Source organism: Pseudorasbora parva, chromosome 16, assembly GCF_024679245.1.
Source record: "Pseudorasbora parva isolate DD20220531a chromosome 16, ASM2467924v1, whole genome shotgun sequence".
In the NCBI taxonomy this organism is placed as follows: Eukaryota; Metazoa; Chordata; class Actinopteri; order Cypriniformes; family Gobionidae; genus Pseudorasbora; species Pseudorasbora parva.
The window spans coordinates 27,143,360-27,163,395 of NC_090187.1; the positions used below are offsets into that span (position 1 = coordinate 27,143,360).

The following is a 20,036-nucleotide window of genomic DNA, read 5'->3' on the forward strand; positions in this document are numbered from 1 at the left end:
TTTTAATGGCTATCCTTCAAATAATTCCTCAAATAAAATGTTGCATCTTCAGAATATAAAAACTTTTTCTTTTAATTTTATGATTTTGTTTTATGTCCCCAATTGTTCACAACGATTTGGCTTACTTCTAGAGATTTTTTTTTACTTAAAGGGGTGTTGAATTGAGAAATCAACTTTCCCTTGAGCTTTTGATATATCAAATGTCATGGTAATATAAGATTATCCTGTAATCACTGTCTCTCAAGCAGTAGCATAGTTTTTGACTAGTATTCAATTACTAATGCCCTAGTGGCCACCAAGAACACCATAGCAAATAGATTGTAATGCTTTGGCAACAACCGGGATGCTACAGTCTGCGAGACCTAATGAATGAGATTAAATGAACATATATGTATTAAGTATTTTAGTCATTTTCTCTGTTATTTTTATTGACCATCATTGCACTATGTAATTCACACATTTATGCCAAAATTCTAAATTAATATTCAAAGCAGTCGCGCTATTTTAAAACTTCTCTTACAAAAATTAACCATGGTTTTACTACAAATAAAAAAACAACAACATGGTTGTAGTTAAACCATAGTAACCGCTTATCAAACATGGTTTTGCTAACCACAGTTTAACCATGGTATTTGGCGTAAAACTAATACAAATGATAATTTTTTTTTCGCGAAAAAACATGGTAACATCGTAAGGGTGTTTATCAGTCAGATTCATTCAACAATGTCAATTCAAGTATGAAATATGATCAGTAAAAGAAAAACACTGTTAATGAGAAGATGAGCACTGGACTGTGGAGGGTTAGTTGGGAAATTAATGTATTTCTTATTCAGAATGCAAATTTGGAAGGGAAATATATTTAACATTTCAGCAAGTTGAACATATGAGATGTAAACATCCTCAGTTCCGAAATGCACAGGCCTACTATGGACGTATTCCCGTATATTATTTTAGGAAAAGAACCTCCATCCCACCGTATTAGTCTCACCCATGCTTTCCTCAATTATTTTTATGTTGGGAAATCATGCGGTAAGAGTGTTGTTTTTTTTAAATTAGAGCAGCTATTTACACTGCAGTAATACCAGCGACAGGATTCAGCCACTAGTTCAGACTGCATTGCAATGTACCGAGAGTAGTGATACACTTACCTAATAGCCTATTTGTTCTTAGAGATTATGGTTTTTTTATTGCACTTAAAAGGTCAAATAAGCACAAATATTTGGTCAAATGATCATCTTGGCAAGTATTCACGTAAAAACAGTAGGTTTGCATGTAATAGGTCTTAAAATTACGAGTTGATTGTGTGTAATTAGTTTCTTTGTTTTTTTATTATTATTTACTTGTACTGTTACTATTTCAGTAAGTTTGAGAGCTTGTTTACTTGTGTTAAGCCGGGTGCACACTGTGCGATTTACATGGGCGTAGATTACGCGGGGGACGTGTCCCCCTCACTTTTAATAAAATGTATTTTCGTCCCCCGCACTTTTACTGGGTCTCACCGATCCTAGTCGACCCGCTCCAAGCGGGATTCGGACCTGCGCGAGTTTGGGCAAGTTAACAGGGACGCTAAAAAACAGCTTTAGGTCACGGGCAAATGTATTTACATAGAAACCAAAGTGAATACATCAAGATTTAAATTCAGAGACAAAAAAATTATCTATGCAGGACCTGTAATTTTATTCGAATCTAAATATGAGGAGGGCGCGCTCTCACAGAAAGTCCAAAAGCGGATTCGTAGAGGTAATACCTCTGGAGCTGTAGCTGAGCTGAAGGAAAACAATCGTTATGAGTGATGAAACGTGACGACGACAATCAGACGATTGCGACAATATATGCTTTATGTGTGTTTTTCAAGTCATCTCAATGTAGTCTATTTATTGACAATAAAGTAGGCTATATGAATAATGCAGCTTTTAATGTTTAGTATCTTCTGCTCACCAAGGCTGCATTTATGTAATCAAAAATAGTTAAAACAGTACTATTTTGAAATATTATTACAAATTAAAACAGCTTTTTTTCTATGTGAATATATATAGTAATTTATTCCTGTGATCAAAGCTGAATTTATAATCATTACTCCAGTCTTCAGTGTCACAAGATCCTTCACTAATCGTTATAACCAAGATATAATAATCAAGATATAATCAAGATATAAGATATAAAAAATAATTTTATAATCAAGAAACATTTATAATTATTATCTGTGTTGAAAACAGTTGTGCTGCTTAAAAATGTTGTGGAAACCACGATAGCCTACATGTTATTTTTCAGGATTCTTTAATGAATAGAAAGTTCAATGGACAGCATTTATTTGCATTTATTAAATACATTATCTTTTTTAATATTAAAAATATCACTTGTGATCAATTTAATGCATGCCTGATCAATAAAAGTATTAATTTCTCTCTTTTTTAATTTTACCACAAATGTTTAGATGGTTTCCACAAAAATTAAGCAGCACCTTGAGCAGCAAAACTGATACTAATCCTAAATGTGTGTTGATAATCAGATCCTCATCTTAGAATGATTAGTGAAGGATCATGTGACACTGAAGACTGGAGTAATGACGATAAATTCAGCTTTGATCACAGGAATAAATGACACTTTACTATATCTTCACATGGAGAACAGCATGGTTTACATCAGAATATATCTATATTTTTTTACATTGCATAAAATCTATGGAATATTAATGCACAATTGTTTGTAGTATATAAACCAATCATAAAATTGGCATAAAAAATAGGAGAATAATATTATAGATATTAATTAGTGGTTATTGTTCAGCAGTGTATTTGATATCTTGCCCAATTAAAAGCAAGAGATGTGATAAATTATATTGGTCCAAAAAAAAAAGGGGGGGGGGGGGGGGGATAATTACGACATTTCTGTCCCCCTCACTTCTAAAAAGATGGCTACGCCCCTGGCGATTTATAATAGTCCTTTACGATTGTTCCTTGTCAGACTGTGCAAAATATGATCTCTGCTGTAAGCCATGGCACACTGTACGATCTTAGTTGTCATTAATGTCAGACTGTATGATAGTCAAGGACACGAGCAAGAAAATTTAACTCATTCGGTGACGGTGAGGTGCATTACATGCGGGATTGAAATGGTGGGTGCAAAGAAATTTCTAGTTCTCATTTTGGTCATAGTTCGTTTTGAAAAAACCAAGATATTTGACTGTCGTCGTAGGAGAAGATCTGCAGGATCGTGCGGCAAATCTTCTGACACTGCCAGAATTTCATCTAAGGTAAAATTTGATTGCAGCGGTCATTAATCGGCTGCTGGTGAACATGTCAAACTAACGATCATAGACTTCGGATTTCAGCCTAGAATCAGATAAATCTTTTAGGATTTGCAAAATTTGTCTCAGATGGCCAAATCATGGCCAAAATCTTACACTGTGCACCTATCTTTAGCTAGGTTAGTATTAGTTTCTGCAGCAATATCGAAATTGGTCTCACATGGTCACTTTATATCAACCTTATTTCAAGCCAAAATAACTATATTATGATATTGTTATCTTGAAATAAAATGTCTCATATTGTGATTATGGTCATAACAGCCACCTCTTGCTACGCCAGAAGTTCTAGGACAAAAGTTTTTTTTTTCATAATGAGAGTGCATAAGGCCATGACTACACTGGTCTGGGATTTTACCCAGTACCTCACTGTAACTGGCTGCATCTCTCGTGTTATTTGCTAACTACTGTTGCATGCTGTGAGCGCTCTCTCCCTCTACCTGTGGTTGTGTTTGATCACTCGACTGCAGCTGCGGCTTCAAAGGTTTGATAAGTCAATAAGGCGTTAACGCTCTGATCTCAACAGTGATCCCACGAGCACAGCACATTTGAGCTTATCGCTGGACTTACACTGACAACACGTAGCAGTGCTACACGCTCAAACACACACATATTTAAGCTGTGTGTATAATTTGTGGGAGTGAAGTGCAAGATAAACCTACAATGCTATAAAGTCAGTGAGGCGTAAAAGAAACATTTGTTAAAAGTAGCCTGTCCATACTCATTTAAGTGCACTGACACATAGATTGTTAAAAGTCATGCATACTTTGTCCACGGTTGTAGAAGCATGATATATCTGCACTGAGCTTTACAACATCAGTAGCACCACTGATTAGATAGCATGTTGTTTCAGAATGTATTTTAGATAGTGCTGACAATTGATAAAGTGTCCCAGACATCAATGTTCTTTCTAACCAACAAGAAGCGATAAAGGCCTTTTCTCTATTTCTCACTTTCTGCATTCGATCCCTGCCTCAATTTGTCAAGTTAACTGAATACAGCGTTTGTTTTATGCCACTGAGAAAAATAAAATGTATTGCTCTCTAAAACTGACCCACAGCATGCCAGAACTACTGAAACAGACCCTCATCCACATCAGGAAACTCATGCTAATAAAAATATGAATGACTGTGGTGAGCCCTCTGTTTATTTTTAGTTTCTTTAGCATAAAAATCCTTCATGCTGTGCGTCAGTTTGCCATATTTTAGTTGATGTTCTGAAGAGAATGTAATGTGAATGAGTGGAAAGAACAGACAGCTGCCTGGCTTATGCTAGAAATTATGCTTTGTGCATTGTCCGACCTCTGAAAAAAATTTCTTGACATTTCTACAATGAAATTCTGTACAGTATGTTGATTTTATGACCAATTTTGGGATACTTTTATGCTTTGATATGAAATTAATAATAATAATTAATGTATTATAATGTTGTATATACATACCAGTGATGGAAACGCGAGTCTTGGACTTGGACTCGAGTCGCACCTAAGTCGTAAAAAATAACTTCCAATTGGACTTGGACTTAAAAACAGAGTTGTGAAAAATTATTATATTGTAAATAATATACGTTTATTATATTGCTTTATCACAAACGTCATGGGAATATTGTTTGCTGTAACACTTATTTATACACTGGTTTTGTTACAGCCAACACTCACCAGGAGACTAAATTACCCATGACTGCTTGAGGACTACAACAACAAACTACGGCAACTCAAATAGCTCAAAATAAAAAATGTTGTCATGATGGCAACATTTCAACCCTACATTCCAAATGGTATAATGTTATATAGTTTAAAAAGTAATCTTTTTTTTATTGTGAATAATTGTTTTATGAATGAGTTAAGTAATACGTTGTGTGCTTTATTGGACATTTTTTGAAGCAGAAAATTTATAATTACAAGTAATTTACAACTAGTTGAAATAATAACTTTTTACAACTTTTGCATTTAGTTGAAATAATTATTGCTAAAAATGGAACACAGACTTGAGACTTGGCTTGGATTTAAACCGCGAAGACTTGAGACTTGACTTGGACTTGGCCTTTAGGAACATGTCTGATACATATATTTTAACGTCATTCACTACCCTGCTCCTCATTATTTTTTTAAAGTTAGACATCAACCTTCTTAGTATTCCTCAATCAATCCATTTTAAACAATATAACAAGAAAAAAAAAAAAAAGAATTATAATTGAATGCCTGTTTTTTCACTAGTTTTTTGTCAAAATTGTATAGGGTCGCTAACGACCCAAGGTGTGTAGGATTGTATCTATATTTTTTTTGCACAATGATAAATTAATCTGTAATGACGAAATAGGGCGCAATTCACCTTTATGTCTGATACGCAATGATGAAGTGACGTTTCACTCAGTTATCTCTGTCAGAAAACGAAACAATAATAATTATAATCTGCAAAACTTGAAATGGCTTAGTGATTTACAGCAGAGAGCAAGTACTAAACACAATCAAATTTTAGTGTCACATGTCTCTTGATGATGGATGTGCTCAAGAAGCTGCTAGTGATCAAAATATTTATTTTGAAGACGTTGAAAAAGAGTTTGGAGAATATGCTCAAGATCGCGAATATGAGGCAGATGCTGAATATACTGGTAAACGAACTCTGACGAGGACAGATGATGATGGTATTAAACATCTGCTCAAACTGAATCCTTCCAAGCTCCAAAAGGTAACGAAATAGGTTTTATTTTATTCTTCTGTAAATGTTACTCTAAAATCAGGAGTTTTATATATAATCACGACAGGTAGAGGTCTATCCATGTTAAATATAGATCCGGGTCGCTAACGACCCGAATATGTAAGAATGTTTGGCGAAACAGTCATGCATTTAAGGGTTAAAGTGCAAATAACTAAACATTTCACACTGCAATTCCCCAGTGGAAATGGTAACTTAAGTCTTGGTATCTTTTCTGAAAACAAATCTTAATATTGTACACAATATCAATCTTGTTTTTAGTTAGGTTATTTATATTAAGATATTTTACTGGAAACAAAACAAAAATACAGATTAAAAAGTCATCAGTCTTGTATGAGCTTGGCTTTAAAAGATTATCTTATCCTTTTAGTACAGTGAACAGGTCAGTTTGATCTTAAAACTTGCTGTTTCGCTCCATGTTTGGTCCTGTTGGAGAGGATGCAGAAGTACAGTCTTTCACAATTCCTCATCTGTGCAGATGCTCTCATAAAAGCATTGGCACCTTTTCTGTATTAGTGCACTCCTTTAAAACAGAGTGTGTCATTATCCAGAAGTATGCAGGACTGCGTGCACACCTCAAGGCTGGCCGACAGTAGATTCTTCTTGTTTTTCTCTGAAAGGAAGGTTAAAGGAGAACATCTGATCTGCATTAGATACATCTCATAATGTTCTCTGGAGTCAACTAAACAATATCCTTTCTGTCATTAACATCACTCCCAGATGACAATGTCCAGTGAAACTCATCAAAATATTATCTTCAGGTTGTGTAAATATTTCTATTAAAGACAGATTCCCTCGGCAGGGGGGTCTTGAGTGTGGGTTATTGATTGTTTTATGAGTGCTATATTTTCTTGTGTTTGACATAAAGTGATAGTATAGACATGCATGAACGTGAAGCTGTGCAAACACAAAGCCTAGTTTTGCAATAGGAAAACAGCAATTTAAGGGCTCGCAGTATAGTATACAATGAATTTATAACTGTGGCTCCCAGTTGGCTGAGGCTCTCTAAACAGATGTAAAACAAGCAGGTCATAAATATAGTCATGCGTCTTCCTAATGTACTGTACACAGAGTTAAACTAGTTTCCACTAGTTTGGCTCTCTTCCCAAACCACAGCCAGAATATTGATTACACCTAAGAGTGTAATCCTTTAGTGTCTGAGAAATGTTATAAGAAGTCTTACTCTGTGACATTAGCTTGAACATGTGGCCCAGTTTCTGGTGAATAGCTGGGGGTATCTTCATTTGTCAACCCCTCAAATTGTGCATTACTTCATAGGTTTGTATTTCACTCATCAACCTTTATTCTTTGCTGTTGCCTAAAGATAAATGATGTACAGTATAGGGCTGAAATAGCTTGCAATGTAAAGGTTGAACTGCACAGCAATGTGTAAAGTTTGAACTGAATGGACAATACCTTCTTTACACTACAAGCTTATAAATTGTGACTTATAAGAAAGAAGTTCTTATCGAAGTAATTTTACTTTGTGGCCATTTTGACAATTGCCTTTCTAGGCATGGAAGTATAGCCTCTTTGTATTTGAATGGGAATAGACTCAAATTACCAAAACTGTTTGCCAAACCTACTTTTTAAAATATATCAAATGTTCAAATCACAAATATAAAAAGGGTCTTCTACTGAAATAAAATATATGCATATTAGAACAATGACACTATTTTCTTATAGAGCTGCTGTACAGCCGAATAAATTGTTTGCATCGTTGAACCGTTTTCCTATTATCACTGTAAAGCTGCTTTTGTATCTGTATCTGTATTGTATAAAGTACTATAAAAATTAAAGTGATTTGTATATATATTTGTGTTTATTTATTTATTCATTATTAATCTTTTTATTATTTATAGTATTTTTTTATTTTTTTTATTGGGGGGACCTAGCCAATCCTGTGAGTCAATTATTATTATTATTTTCAAATAAGCTACAGTTATTAAAAGTTATCATTTTGTATATGCATAACAGTGATTTTTAGACAAAATAATTTGAAATGGATTTGATTGGTTTGTTGATACTGCGCTGTGTGTTGCTGAGATGTGCTATGGTTCTGCTGTGATCTTTGTTTGGAACAATTTTTGCTGCTAAAATAGAACTTAAAACAGTCAATATTGCATCTAAAATGTAAGTGACTTAATATTATTTACTTATTTATTGAACTCATAGACATCAGTGTCATATTTTCGATTGTGGTGGTATTCAGTACTCTTGGTTGTGTGAATTTTTACCACTGTAACTCAGTTTCTTTGTGTCTGCTGCATATTATCCACTTGAATGCAGAAGCATAATCGTGTTTTGAAGATTCTCTAAATATTTTTTGTTATTTGCGTTTTAATCATGCTAGGCTACTTGATCAGTTTGGCAAGTACATTTATTTTGCCCCTTTAAAAAAATTCATTTTCCAGGTGTCCTGACATGGAAAAATGTTAATGTCAAGCCCTGCATGTGTTTAGACTGCTTCAGTAGGCTAGGTCTAATGCTTTATGGCTCTCGTTTTTTCTGTGTGTATCGCATCAATGTAGTTTTTCAAAAAAAATGTTATTCATAGTTAATGTTAAAATGCAATAAGGTTGATCTCAATTGTGTGTCAACCACAATGTCATTTCCTCTGTCAAGACCCATAAAAGGCACTAAAGACATTGTTACAAAGCCCATCTCACTACAGTGGTTCTACAAAAATTTTATGAAGCGATGAGAATAGAAAAACAACAACTAAATAACGACATATATAGTTATAGCCTATTTCAAAACACTTCTTCTTTCCTCGGAGCTTAATGAATCAGCGTATTATGATGCGGATCGCATGTCAAACCACTAAACTGCTGAAATCCTGTGACTTTGGCGATCCAAACCGCTGATTTGACACACTGATTCATAACGGTTCGAAGCTTTACGAAGCGAAATTTGGCGATCCGAACTGCTGATTTGACACACTGATTCATAACCGTTCGAAGCTTTATGAAGCAATTTTTTTTTTTAAATCGGCCCACAATACATAAGTCGCTATTTTTTTTTTCTGAGCACAAAAACTATTCTTGTCGCTTTATAAAATGATCGAAGATCCACTGTAGTGAGATGGGCTTCGTAATGATGTCTTTAGTGCCTTTTATGGGCCTTGAGAGAGGAAATTACATTGTGGCCTTTCAGAGCCATCGGTTTTCAACAAAAATATCTTCATTGTGTTCCGAAGATAAACAAAGGTCTTACGGGTGTCGGACGACATAAGTAATTAATGACAGACAATAAGTAATTTTTTTTGTGACTCTTTAAGAGTGAGTAAATTATTACAGTATTTTTTAAGGTTGTCACTCTAAAGCCAGGAGTTCTATTACTATAGCTGCAATATTGAATGTTGCGATTTCTTCCATACATGTTTGTGGTTGTGTCCTGCTTTAGTTAATAGAGTACTCTTATGAGTGGAAGTGAGGGCTTTATTCTCATGAGGGATCCCGATAAAGCCCCATAGCTCCAGATAAATCTCTGTAGACCTCATTGCTAAGCGGGGATCTTTCAGCAGGGCTCTGAACTAATACTGTTTGCAGAGTAGATTAGCTTCAGCTAGTCAGGTATTAGCATGAATGAAGTTTTATTTTGGAGGGGATTGGTTGTCTTGTAAATATTGATCAGAAATGACCCATTCTCGACCCTGCACCCCAGAGAATTAATAGTTAAGTCCTAAGATTTATTCAACTTCTTGATGCTCTGACACCTCATGACCCGACCACAACAGGGATGTTTAAACAATATTTGCGTCCATGGCAAACAGCAGATGCAGAGACGTAGCTGAAAATCTGAAGATGTAAAGAATTACCACCAAATGGTATGAGTATATGTGAAATTCATAATATAAGACAGAACAAAAAGAGGATCAGAAAAAAATAAAATAATCTACAGACCTGCTTTCCATGGTGTTTATGTGCACACTGCCAGATTTCCTTGCTTTGAGGCTGCTGGCAGATGGTTATGTTTGAGTGCATGGAGAGCAGAACATAGGGTGGAGAAATTTTAGGACTCTGTCCAAGTCTACAAAGACTGTGTGCTTTAGTCAAACGTCATGACGTGTTTCAAAAATATCTCAAGAATTATGTATCCAGAGAGTTTGGATTGTACGCACCGAAGAGAATATGAACAAGGCTTAACAACGTCACCTTTAGAGAGTTTCCATCTCTCTTATGTTGGTGTTGATAGCTTGTAACTATCAACTATGTGCTGATTTGTGTTATCGTGACAAATTTTGGCTTACCTTCATTGTATGCGCAAACGCCAATCTCAACCGCATCTCAGCTGTCTAAGCTGTTAACCAGCATTCTTCTGCTAGAATAACAGAATGTGTCATTGCTCACCCAGAGAGCACAGGAGGTGAAGTATGAAACGAACTTGCAAATGAACCAAGCTAATCTGCCTCTGTGTTGACATGTGAGAAATGATAGGTGGAGCAATTAGATCCAGCTGAATTCTTATAGACAGCCCAGAGGCTCTTGGTTTATGTTTGGCAGGTGAAGAGAGGTTTTGTAGATGGGCGGATGTGAAAGAGAGGATAACACTTTATCATGATGGAATCTGAACACATAGGTGACAGATAGCCCTGAGGTTATAGGTACTGTAGATCATATTGAATACAGAGATAATGGAGCCTCTCAGTACATTGGAAAAAAAGAGATTGGGTTGTTGTTGGGTTTTCATGTTTTATGGGGACTTTTCATAGACAATAATTTTATACTGTACAAACTGTATATTCTATCTTCTAACCCACCTCTAAACCTACCCATCACAGACAACATTTTTACATTTTCAAAAACATATCACTCTGTATGATTTATAAGTGGTTTTCCTAATGAGGACCAAACAATGTCTTCAGGACAAGGAATCAGGATTTTGCCATCTTTGTGGGGACATTTTTCCCCATAATATAGGATTTACCAGGACCACACACTCACATTAATGCTCCTCATTCATGCACAAATGCTCTTGCTCACACAAGTCACTATTTTATTTTTGAGGTTTTGAATTTGGATGCCCATTTTGCTGGAAGGAAAGTTGCTCAGCAAACTTACTTGAGTTCTCCATTATATGTTTCATCTTTCAACTTTAACTTAACTTCAGCTCCCCTTCTCAGTTCAGTTCACATGAGTGAGGGATTGATTTGAAAGCGGCAAACGGGATTCTCTCACAGGGCTCGTAAACGTCTTTATCTAACAAACACAATGATTTATTTCTCATCCACACACACAGCCCAGATCAATAAAATATTATTTCTGCCGACAGGCGTACATTTTGATAGCCTGGAAAACACACAGCCCCAGGACTACTGTTAGCCTACATATAAAAAATTAATTTTACTCACATAAGTTTGTTGCACCATTCTTGTCGGATCCAGTATAGAAGGCACAACATTGTGTCAGCAAATCGAGCACTTGAGACTTGTTTACAAATGATTCTGCATTTAAATGAAGCGAACACACAAACGTTCTTCCCCACTTGAGCTGGAACTTCATTAAAAATAAATGTAGTATCACACATTCCTAATATTAGGATCCAAAGAAGGCTTATGCAGCCACGAGTCGGTGGGCAGGGCTACTGAATTACACGTGCTTATTATTCTTTGAAGGCAGTGTTTCGCCACTAGATGACGTCAAGATGCAAACACAATCACAATATATGTATATATTTTTTTATTTTTATATGTATATATATATATTTTTTTGCATTAGAAAAATTTGCATTAGAAAACCTCCAGTCATTATTCTGAATCTGTTTGTGCATACAGTAAATACTTTTTGTTTATGCATGTGTATTTTTGTATTGATGACCCTCATTTGACTTCTCCAGAGCTGATCCATTCTCGAAGTGTGGTGCCATTTGTGGGTTCCAGCCAGGGACAGAAGTTTCAGACAGTACTTTTGGATGAGGAGAGAAGCCGATTACTGCTGGGAGCCAAAGACCACATTTACCTACTGGACCCAGACAACATCAATAAACACCCCAAAAGGGTAAACACACACACCTTAAAGGGCTAACACCTGCAGACATGCAGAATCAGGTCTCTGAATAGGCACGTAAAGACTTTACACTATGTGTGGTCTGGGGCAGAACGTAGCAGATTTCTCTGCAGAAAAGCATTCATTCACTCTGATTGTTTGACATATTTCTTTCATGTGGAAAAGCAGCCTTGCATGAGGTTTTCAATAGATGTGAGAGTTAGAATGACAAGCCAAGTGATCACTGATCACTATAAGCACAAAAATATTTTGTCAGATCATGAGGTTTTTATAATTTAGAACATAGCATGGAATTATCATGCCGCAAGCAATCTTTGCTGTCACTGAACCATTAAAACGTAGCGTCCTTTGCCAAACAGGTGCATGTTTTTATTGTGGGAGCAAATGTATTTTTCCTTTTTTGTTTCAAAAACTCCTGTTCTTGGATAACATAATCTGCATCAAATACAAATCAAAATTGTTTATATCTTTCTAATCTCATAAAAATTCTTGGATAGATGAATTGATAGAATGGTTTGAGAGTCTCTGGATCTGTTTAGCTTAAGATTACATTTATGGTAGTAGCTGTAATTTTGTGTCTCTGCCATAAGAGGTCCTTTAGTTCACTTTAAACTTTCTCCCCAACAAGTTCTCACAGTTATTTCTAAATACATCTAGATATTCCCATAGCATCACCCTATAGAGCTTCTGAGCTGACCCTACCATTATCACACCTGTCAATCACTGTCTCCACAGTGGTCCCATGACAAGACCCTCACACATAAACACAAAATGTATTTTCTTTCTTTTTCTTTCTTTCTCACATACAGTCACGGGTGTCAGCACCATTGCATGAGGGTGAGACAAGACCCAACCACTTTTTAAGACCAATGATATTGGACCCACTCACTTTTACGGTCTATACTTCTGTTCACCTACCCCTAATCAAGAAACACTGTATTATTAGACACACGTTAGGTGCTTTATTTCAACTTTTCGAACGTTTTCTTCACTTTTATTGAAAATAAATGCCTTTCCGATCTGATGTGTGATTGGAAAAGGGAGTAGAGCAAGTTCGGCAAAAGGCAGATACGAACCTTGGGTTGATTTGCGTTAATTTGCTTTTAAAGTATGCCAAAATGTATTGCCAAAATGTTGTATGTATTGCAATGTAAATATATTTTAATTTGCCAAGTGTACTTTTTTGCTCCTAAAATTTGCCCTCAGATTTTGTCATTTATTTTGCCATTTGAAAGAATATTTATTTTGCTTAGGTCTTGCTTTGTACAACATATATTTAGCATATGAACTATATGTTATGGGAAATATTTAGAAAGATAATAAAATGCATAAGTCATGCATGTGTGGGTTTATGACTCATATGTATTTTCATGCATTTTTTTCCCATTTGTACTGTATGTGGCGGGTACGTATAGAGCCCTTTTGTCTGTTTGTGGAAGGCACGACAATCTTCAAAGGGCCGTCATGTAAAGTCGTCTCACGAGCATGTGTAATCATGGATTGCATATTACATATAGAGACGGCTCTTGGAGGTCAAGGTCAAAGGTCAGCCCTGTGTAGGCTAAGCAGTTAAGCTTTCATAACGCATGTGTGCAGAGACAAGGCCAGCAGCCCCTTCATCACTCTTTATCTGAACGTGATCCTCCCTCTCGTGAGCTTAACCCAGGAACCATGTTTGTACAGTATTTCATGTGTGCAGCTTTTCATCTGTTAAATACACAGTGAATTACTCTGTTTAAAATCCTACTTGGAGTCACAACATGATCTCATTCTAAATAAGAATTTTTGTATGGTTTACACTTCATGGTTAATTTACTTTTCTGTAACAATGCCATAAGAGACAACTGTAAACTCTTACTCTGACTATTTCAGTTTTAAGGTAATTGTTGCTATTTTAATTGAAATAACTGCATGTGTGTGTGTGTGTGTGGTGTCTTGGTAAACCATACATTATGGGGACCAAATGGCCCATAACAGAAGTTTTCTGTGAGGTTTGTGTTTAGGGGTTTAGGGTTAGGGAATAGTGTATAATGTTTGTACAGTATAAAAATCACTATGTGTATGAAAATTTCTTATGCAACATGGAAACCCAACATTTGTGTGTTTCTTACTTGCAGCTGAGCTGGCCAGCTTCAAGAGACAGGGTGGATATGTGCATACTTGCTGGAAAAAACCCTCTTGTAAGTATCAGTAAGAATATGTCTGCTGAAAGAAAATTTTAATACACAGACTGTCTTCTCTAACTCAAACCTGTCTTGTAAAAAAGAGCAGTAAACTAGAGTTGAAAGGAAGACATAACTTTTTTAAGCAAGGATGCATTCAACTGATCCAAAGTGATTTAAGCTTTCACAATGTTACAAAATATTAATATTTTAAACAACAAATGCTATTCTTTTGAACTTTCTATTGACCAAAAATAAAAAAAAACTAAAACTAAATATAATAATAAAAAACTGTATAATTACATATATTTATTTTTGTGTAAAGCATACATATGTAACTATATTATTACCAAAATAAATAGATAATATAAAAAATATCTTGAGCAGCTTATTAGAATGATTTCAGAAGGATCACATGACATAATGATTCTGACAATTCAGCTTTTGTCATAACAGGAACATAGATAAGCAGCATATTTTAAACAGTATATTGATCGTTTTATCATTTGAAACCAAACGGACATCATTTTGTGAAAAGTTTTACTTGAAAAATTATGGCTGCGGTATCTTTTTTAATAAAGACCACTTAATTAGACGGTTTGCTATTTATTGCAATGACATTAATGGATTTTTTGTGTGTGTTTTAAATATACACATACTTTTTGACTACACTGCACATGCTCATACTGTTTTTATTTCTGCCTCAGACCGAATGTGCTAATTTCATAAGAGTTTTGCACGGCTATAACCGGACACATGTCTACGCCTGTGGCACTGGAGCCTTCCACCCCATCTGTGCTTTCTTAGAGGTCAAAGGTCACAAAGAGGCAAGAAATTAAATTACTGGCTTCCAAACAGAGTATATTGAGTTTGCCAAGATTTCTATATGATTGACTAGTATTCTTGAAATAATTTTAAAGTTTTATTAAGTAATTTCTCCTGCATGGCAACTATTAATGATTAATGCGTTTTTTGTATAATGATTACAGGACAGCTGGCTGCACCTCCACAGCAACACTGTGGAATCTGGCCGAATGAAATGCCCTTTTGATCCAAAACAGCCTTTTGCTTCAGTACTCACAGGTGAGAATGAATCAGATCTTTCTTTTCTTAAACAAAAACCTAATGTAAAGAGCATTTTACTTTTTACACGTGATCGGCTTTCACCCAAGAAAAATCTGGTTCGTCTGTTCTGACTGTCAGACATTTTAAACTTACCCGTATGTTTCCAGTGGAGGTCTGTGGAGAAATGTCACACCCTGTCAAGAGTACCAGCTGTAAACTTTCCAAAATGTCATTTTTTTTTCTTGTGTTCCATTTTTGTGGGTTGTTCTAAAGCCTGAATTATTCCAGCTGAGCAAAGATTGATTAATTACAACCATTAGTCATTACAGGTCCTTCCTTCCTGAGAAGGCTTGAATTAGGAAAGTTTTAAATAAATAGTTTACTCAATAGCGAAACTTATATCATTATTTACTCACCTTCATCTAATTCCAAGAGTTTTGAAGACAATGTAGAACAAAACCAAATTGTGACCAGCTCCAAAAGGTATCAAAAAGTCATTCAGAAATTGAAATTTTAAGAAAAAAAAAATTGTATCGCTACTGTAGCAATCATATCTAAAGTAATGAATATAATAACTCTTTTAACAGTGTGGTTTGGTTTGGTTCAGACAGGCATAATCGAAAGGGAACATCTCTGGGAGAACACAGAGCACATTCTATGTCATAGAGATTTGTTCCAAACCACATGCATACAAAGATGGGTGAAGTAGGGTGGATGATGATGATAGAACTCACTGAGTGATTCTGAAAACATAATCCATAAAAACCTCTTGGTTGTCATGGATACTGTGGAGATGGTAATTTGTTTATAACTTTAGATCTCTGTGCTTGTATATCACATGTGTGAGAAAAAGAGAACACGATGGCGATGGCTGATGGTCAGTTGTTGTAACTGTGCCTGGAGCCTGACTGACCACAGCTTAATGTTTACTCTGACATGCTCCTTTATTTGTTTTTTAGATCAGTATCTCTATGCTGGCACAGCGTCTGATTTCCTGGGCAAGGACAGCACATTTAGCCGCTCTCTTGGCCCACCCCCAGACCAGCAGTACATTCGCACAGACATCTCTGAGGACTACTGGATCAACGGTCAGCTTTCCCCACCATTACAGTTTAATACACTCATAACAATAGCATACAGACAAATCTTACAGAATTTTTTGGTTTAATTTTTAAAGGGATAGTTCACTGTAAAATGAAAATAAAGTAATATTTTACACACCCTGTTGTTGTTCTAATGCCCTATCTTTTTTGTGCGTCAAAAGGAGATATTTTGAAAAACGTCCTGCACGCGTTCCTCCATACAATGACAGTGAATGGTGACCAGGCTAAAACTTTACAAAAATGATACAAAAGTATCACACAAAGATACAGTGAGACGCGCTCCATATATGGAAAGTTCAGGATGCATACTTTCTCTGCATACTAAGGGTTTGCGAGAAAGAAACCTTATTATTCAGTCAAAATACTGAGCTCGGTCGTAACTTTGTGCGTGTTCTTGTGAGTGTGTGCCAGCCGTTTGACTGAATAATAAGGTTTCTTTCACGCAAAACTTTACAGTATGCCTGCTGAACACTTTCCGGCACGCTTCTCACTGTATCTTTGCGTGATACTTTTGTATATTTTTTGTAAAGTTTTAGCTTAGTCTCTTTTGTAATGCTTTTGTATACATGCATTTACTGTCACTTTTAATCAATTTAATGTGTTCTTGCTGCATAAAAGTATTCTGTCAAAAAAAAAAGTGGTTGCATTAAAAAAAACTTCTTCATGGCCAAACACACAAGCCCACATTCACGCTAACACATATCCAAACATGTCAGAGAACGGGTAAAACCACAGAAAATAGCAAATGCAGAGTCTGTCTACATATACTGATACAGTCTGTGAAAAACAGTCATTACAGCACTAAGTTATGATATATAACTCGCATGAGTCGATGAGTTAAATCACTCAACAGAAAGGAGTGAAATGATCTGTATGAGTTGCCAGTGTGTACTAAAGTGCATTTGGTTTTCATTACTCAGCTCAAGGCTGAGTAATTAGATTAGATTTACCCATAAAAAGTGTCAAGTAGCTTATAAATATCATTTTTAGACTTCCACCTCTTAAATATGTTGAAGAATTACTAAAAACTAAATGTGACAATATATCTTGCTGCTTGGACTCTGGGATTCATGACGCTCCAAACCTTTAGACATATTTTAAAATACTCTTGTGTTACAAACTGCTGGAGAAAAGCTTCTCTTCTCTTCTCTTCTCTTCTCTTCTCTTCTCTTCTCTTCTCTTCTCTTCTCTTCTCTTCTCTTCTCTTCTCTTCTCTTCTCTTCTCTTCTCTTCTCTTCTCTTCTCTTCTCTTCTCTTCTCTTCTCTTCTCTTCTCTTCTCTTCTCTTCTCTTCTCTTCTCTTCTCTTCTCTTCTCTTCTCTCTCTTTGTCTCTTAGTCATTTGCAGAGAATCTAATATAATACAGTCTTTGTCTAGTCATCTAGCTAATGACTGTCTTTCTTCCACCTTTGATTTTCCTTCTGAATGTTAGAGCTCTTCTAGTGGCTGATGCAATTTAATGGAGTTTAAACCCACACAGTCTATTTTCCAACCCTAAACACTCATTAACGGTCTGCTGTGAGTCCAAAAGGAAATGCCTAGCATTTACACTAAACAGTGGGATACAGTTTTGTCTTTATACTCTCTCACACACAAACAATGGATAAAAGGCTGTTTAAATAGGCTTCCACACTTTCTTATAAGTGTACTGTTGGATTAGCATCAGATATAAATTAAAGCTGACCAGCTTTTTTGTCTCTTGTCCATAGAGGGCAAGTTTATTTCTGCCCATCCCATCGCAGACACCTACAACCCTGACGATGACAAGATTTACTTATTTTTCCGTGAGGCATCCCGGGATGGGAGCACCTCGGACAAGAGTGTGCTGTCTCGTGTCGCCCGTATCTGCCGGGTAAGTCCTGTCCTCACGCTGCCTGATCAGAGACAAACTCACCTCATCGCTCTGATACTTCTTCTGGACATAAGATTAAATGTACTTCCCCTGGGAGGGGAGGCTTCCTGGTATGTTTCCCTTGATGTGATCTGCTAAAAGCGGACCAAACCACTGTTGTCAGGCAGGGTAAATCATAGCAGAGGTCTGGCTATGTAATTGCCACCTAAGTTCATGATAACAGTGGACGTCCCTTGTGAAGGGAAATAAGTGTGCTAAGTGACTCCATTGTGTTCCACACATCCCCTAACATCAGTTCACTATGAAGGCTGGGGGCATTACACTAATAGCATCCATAAAGAAGTCAATGTTAGATTTAATGTCATCTAATGAACAATGGGGAACAACAGCTCAAATTTGTAATTTTTACATTTTTTTCCCCCTCGAAGGGCACTGTGGGAAGTGAACTCCAGTGCCAAGGTCATTCCTAAAGAAAGTGAGCAATTGAATCCCTTCAGAAGGGTCAATTTCCGCAAGGTCATCAACAAAGAATACAGAGGATGGAAGTTTTTTTGCTGTTTGCGATCCATGGTGACAAATCCTCAACAACATTTTTAACATTAACATTGTTTTGAGCTTTTAAACCCTCAATTCCTCTCATGTACCCAATGTTAGATAAATGTGTTTTTAACAAAAACATGAAAAAACAGATTCAGATTCTCTCAGATTCAGTTTTTTATTTTTAATTTATGAAGAGAATAATGTATAGTCAATTGATTATTATCATGAAATATTACTGTAAAAGAGTATTATACTGCTTACAGTCGCTTACCAAAAAAATTTAAATAATAGACATTAAATATTGTTTTAAATTAACATTAGTGCATTATATGAGACAAGAACAAGACCACAGAGAGTTAAATGAGTGACATGAATTCAGAATTGATATGCCTATTGTTCAAAAAGCTTGGGTCAAATGGGTTAAAGGCTTGATCAGTAGGTTTTTTTTTTTTTTTTCATGCTGCTGAAAGTTTTAGAATTTTAGAATTATATAGAATGTCATGTATAGAATAGAATGTCAGTATAAAATGCCATGCTGTAGTACCCAGACCAAAAACAATTTAATATTGATTTTGATCTGGATACTTATAAAATGTAATTAAAATAGAGAATTAAATCTTAAATGTAACTTTATTTTAGTCAAATAATAGCCTTAGTGAGAATAAGAGATTTCTTTGTCTGTGTATATGTTGAAAACAGAGTTTTATTTCAGAGTGCGACAATTGACTTGTAATTGACTTCAAAGATTGTAGAGCTCTGGGTAGTGGTTTAAAGCAATTGTCCATGCAACTCAGCTGTCAACCTGCAATTATAAAAAGTCGATGATTTAAAGCAGTTTCCTTAATGCTGTAGACTCATCCTCCCGGGCCGTATACTATAAAAATTCCAAGCTCTATTGCAAAATTCTTGGTTCGAAGCAGGCGGGTTTTTATAGCTTTAGGAGTGAGCTGTAAAGCTATCCGAGGCCAGATTCCTCACTGGATAACTGGCTTAACACTAGAGAGGGCATCTTTGAAGATTAAAGAATTTGGAAAACGCCACTCCTAAACCTCTTTTAGGTTTTTGCCCCCCTTTTTCTCAAGTGTGTGTTATTCAACTTGGATAATGGCAGAGGAAGAATATGTTTGCTGCTTTAAGTGGGTGTAGGTGAAATCATTGGAGTCCTTTGATTAAACCCTTCTAGCTATAATGATGAGATTCATTTAAGTGTTCTCAGCATGTCTTCTCGTTCTAAGACCTCTCAGTGCTAAGACCATCTATTGTGCATCTAAAGACATAAACCTGAGTAT

The 20,036-nt window shown here is 35.8% G+C and overlaps 1 protein-coding gene across 1 annotated transcript in view; it reads left to right on the top strand.

Annotated features, from left to right (window-relative positions):
• The window catches only part of sema3d (sema domain, immunoglobulin domain (Ig), short basic domain, secreted, (semaphorin) 3D), a 49,283-nt gene that overhangs the window by 13,720 nt on the left and 15,527 nt on the right, over positions 1 to 20,036 (top strand). The window contains exons 3-8 of the mRNA XM_067420138.1: positions 11,857 to 12,017; positions 14,144 to 14,206; positions 14,896 to 15,015; positions 15,178 to 15,271; positions 16,213 to 16,341; positions 18,065 to 18,207. Coding sequence (XP_067276239.1) covers positions 11,857 to 12,017; positions 14,144 to 14,206; positions 14,896 to 15,015; positions 15,178 to 15,271; positions 16,213 to 16,341; positions 18,065 to 18,207 — 710 coding nt within the window. The remainder of the gene's footprint in view (positions 1 to 11,856; positions 12,018 to 14,143; positions 14,207 to 14,895; positions 15,016 to 15,177; positions 15,272 to 16,212; positions 16,342 to 18,064; positions 18,208 to 20,036) is intronic.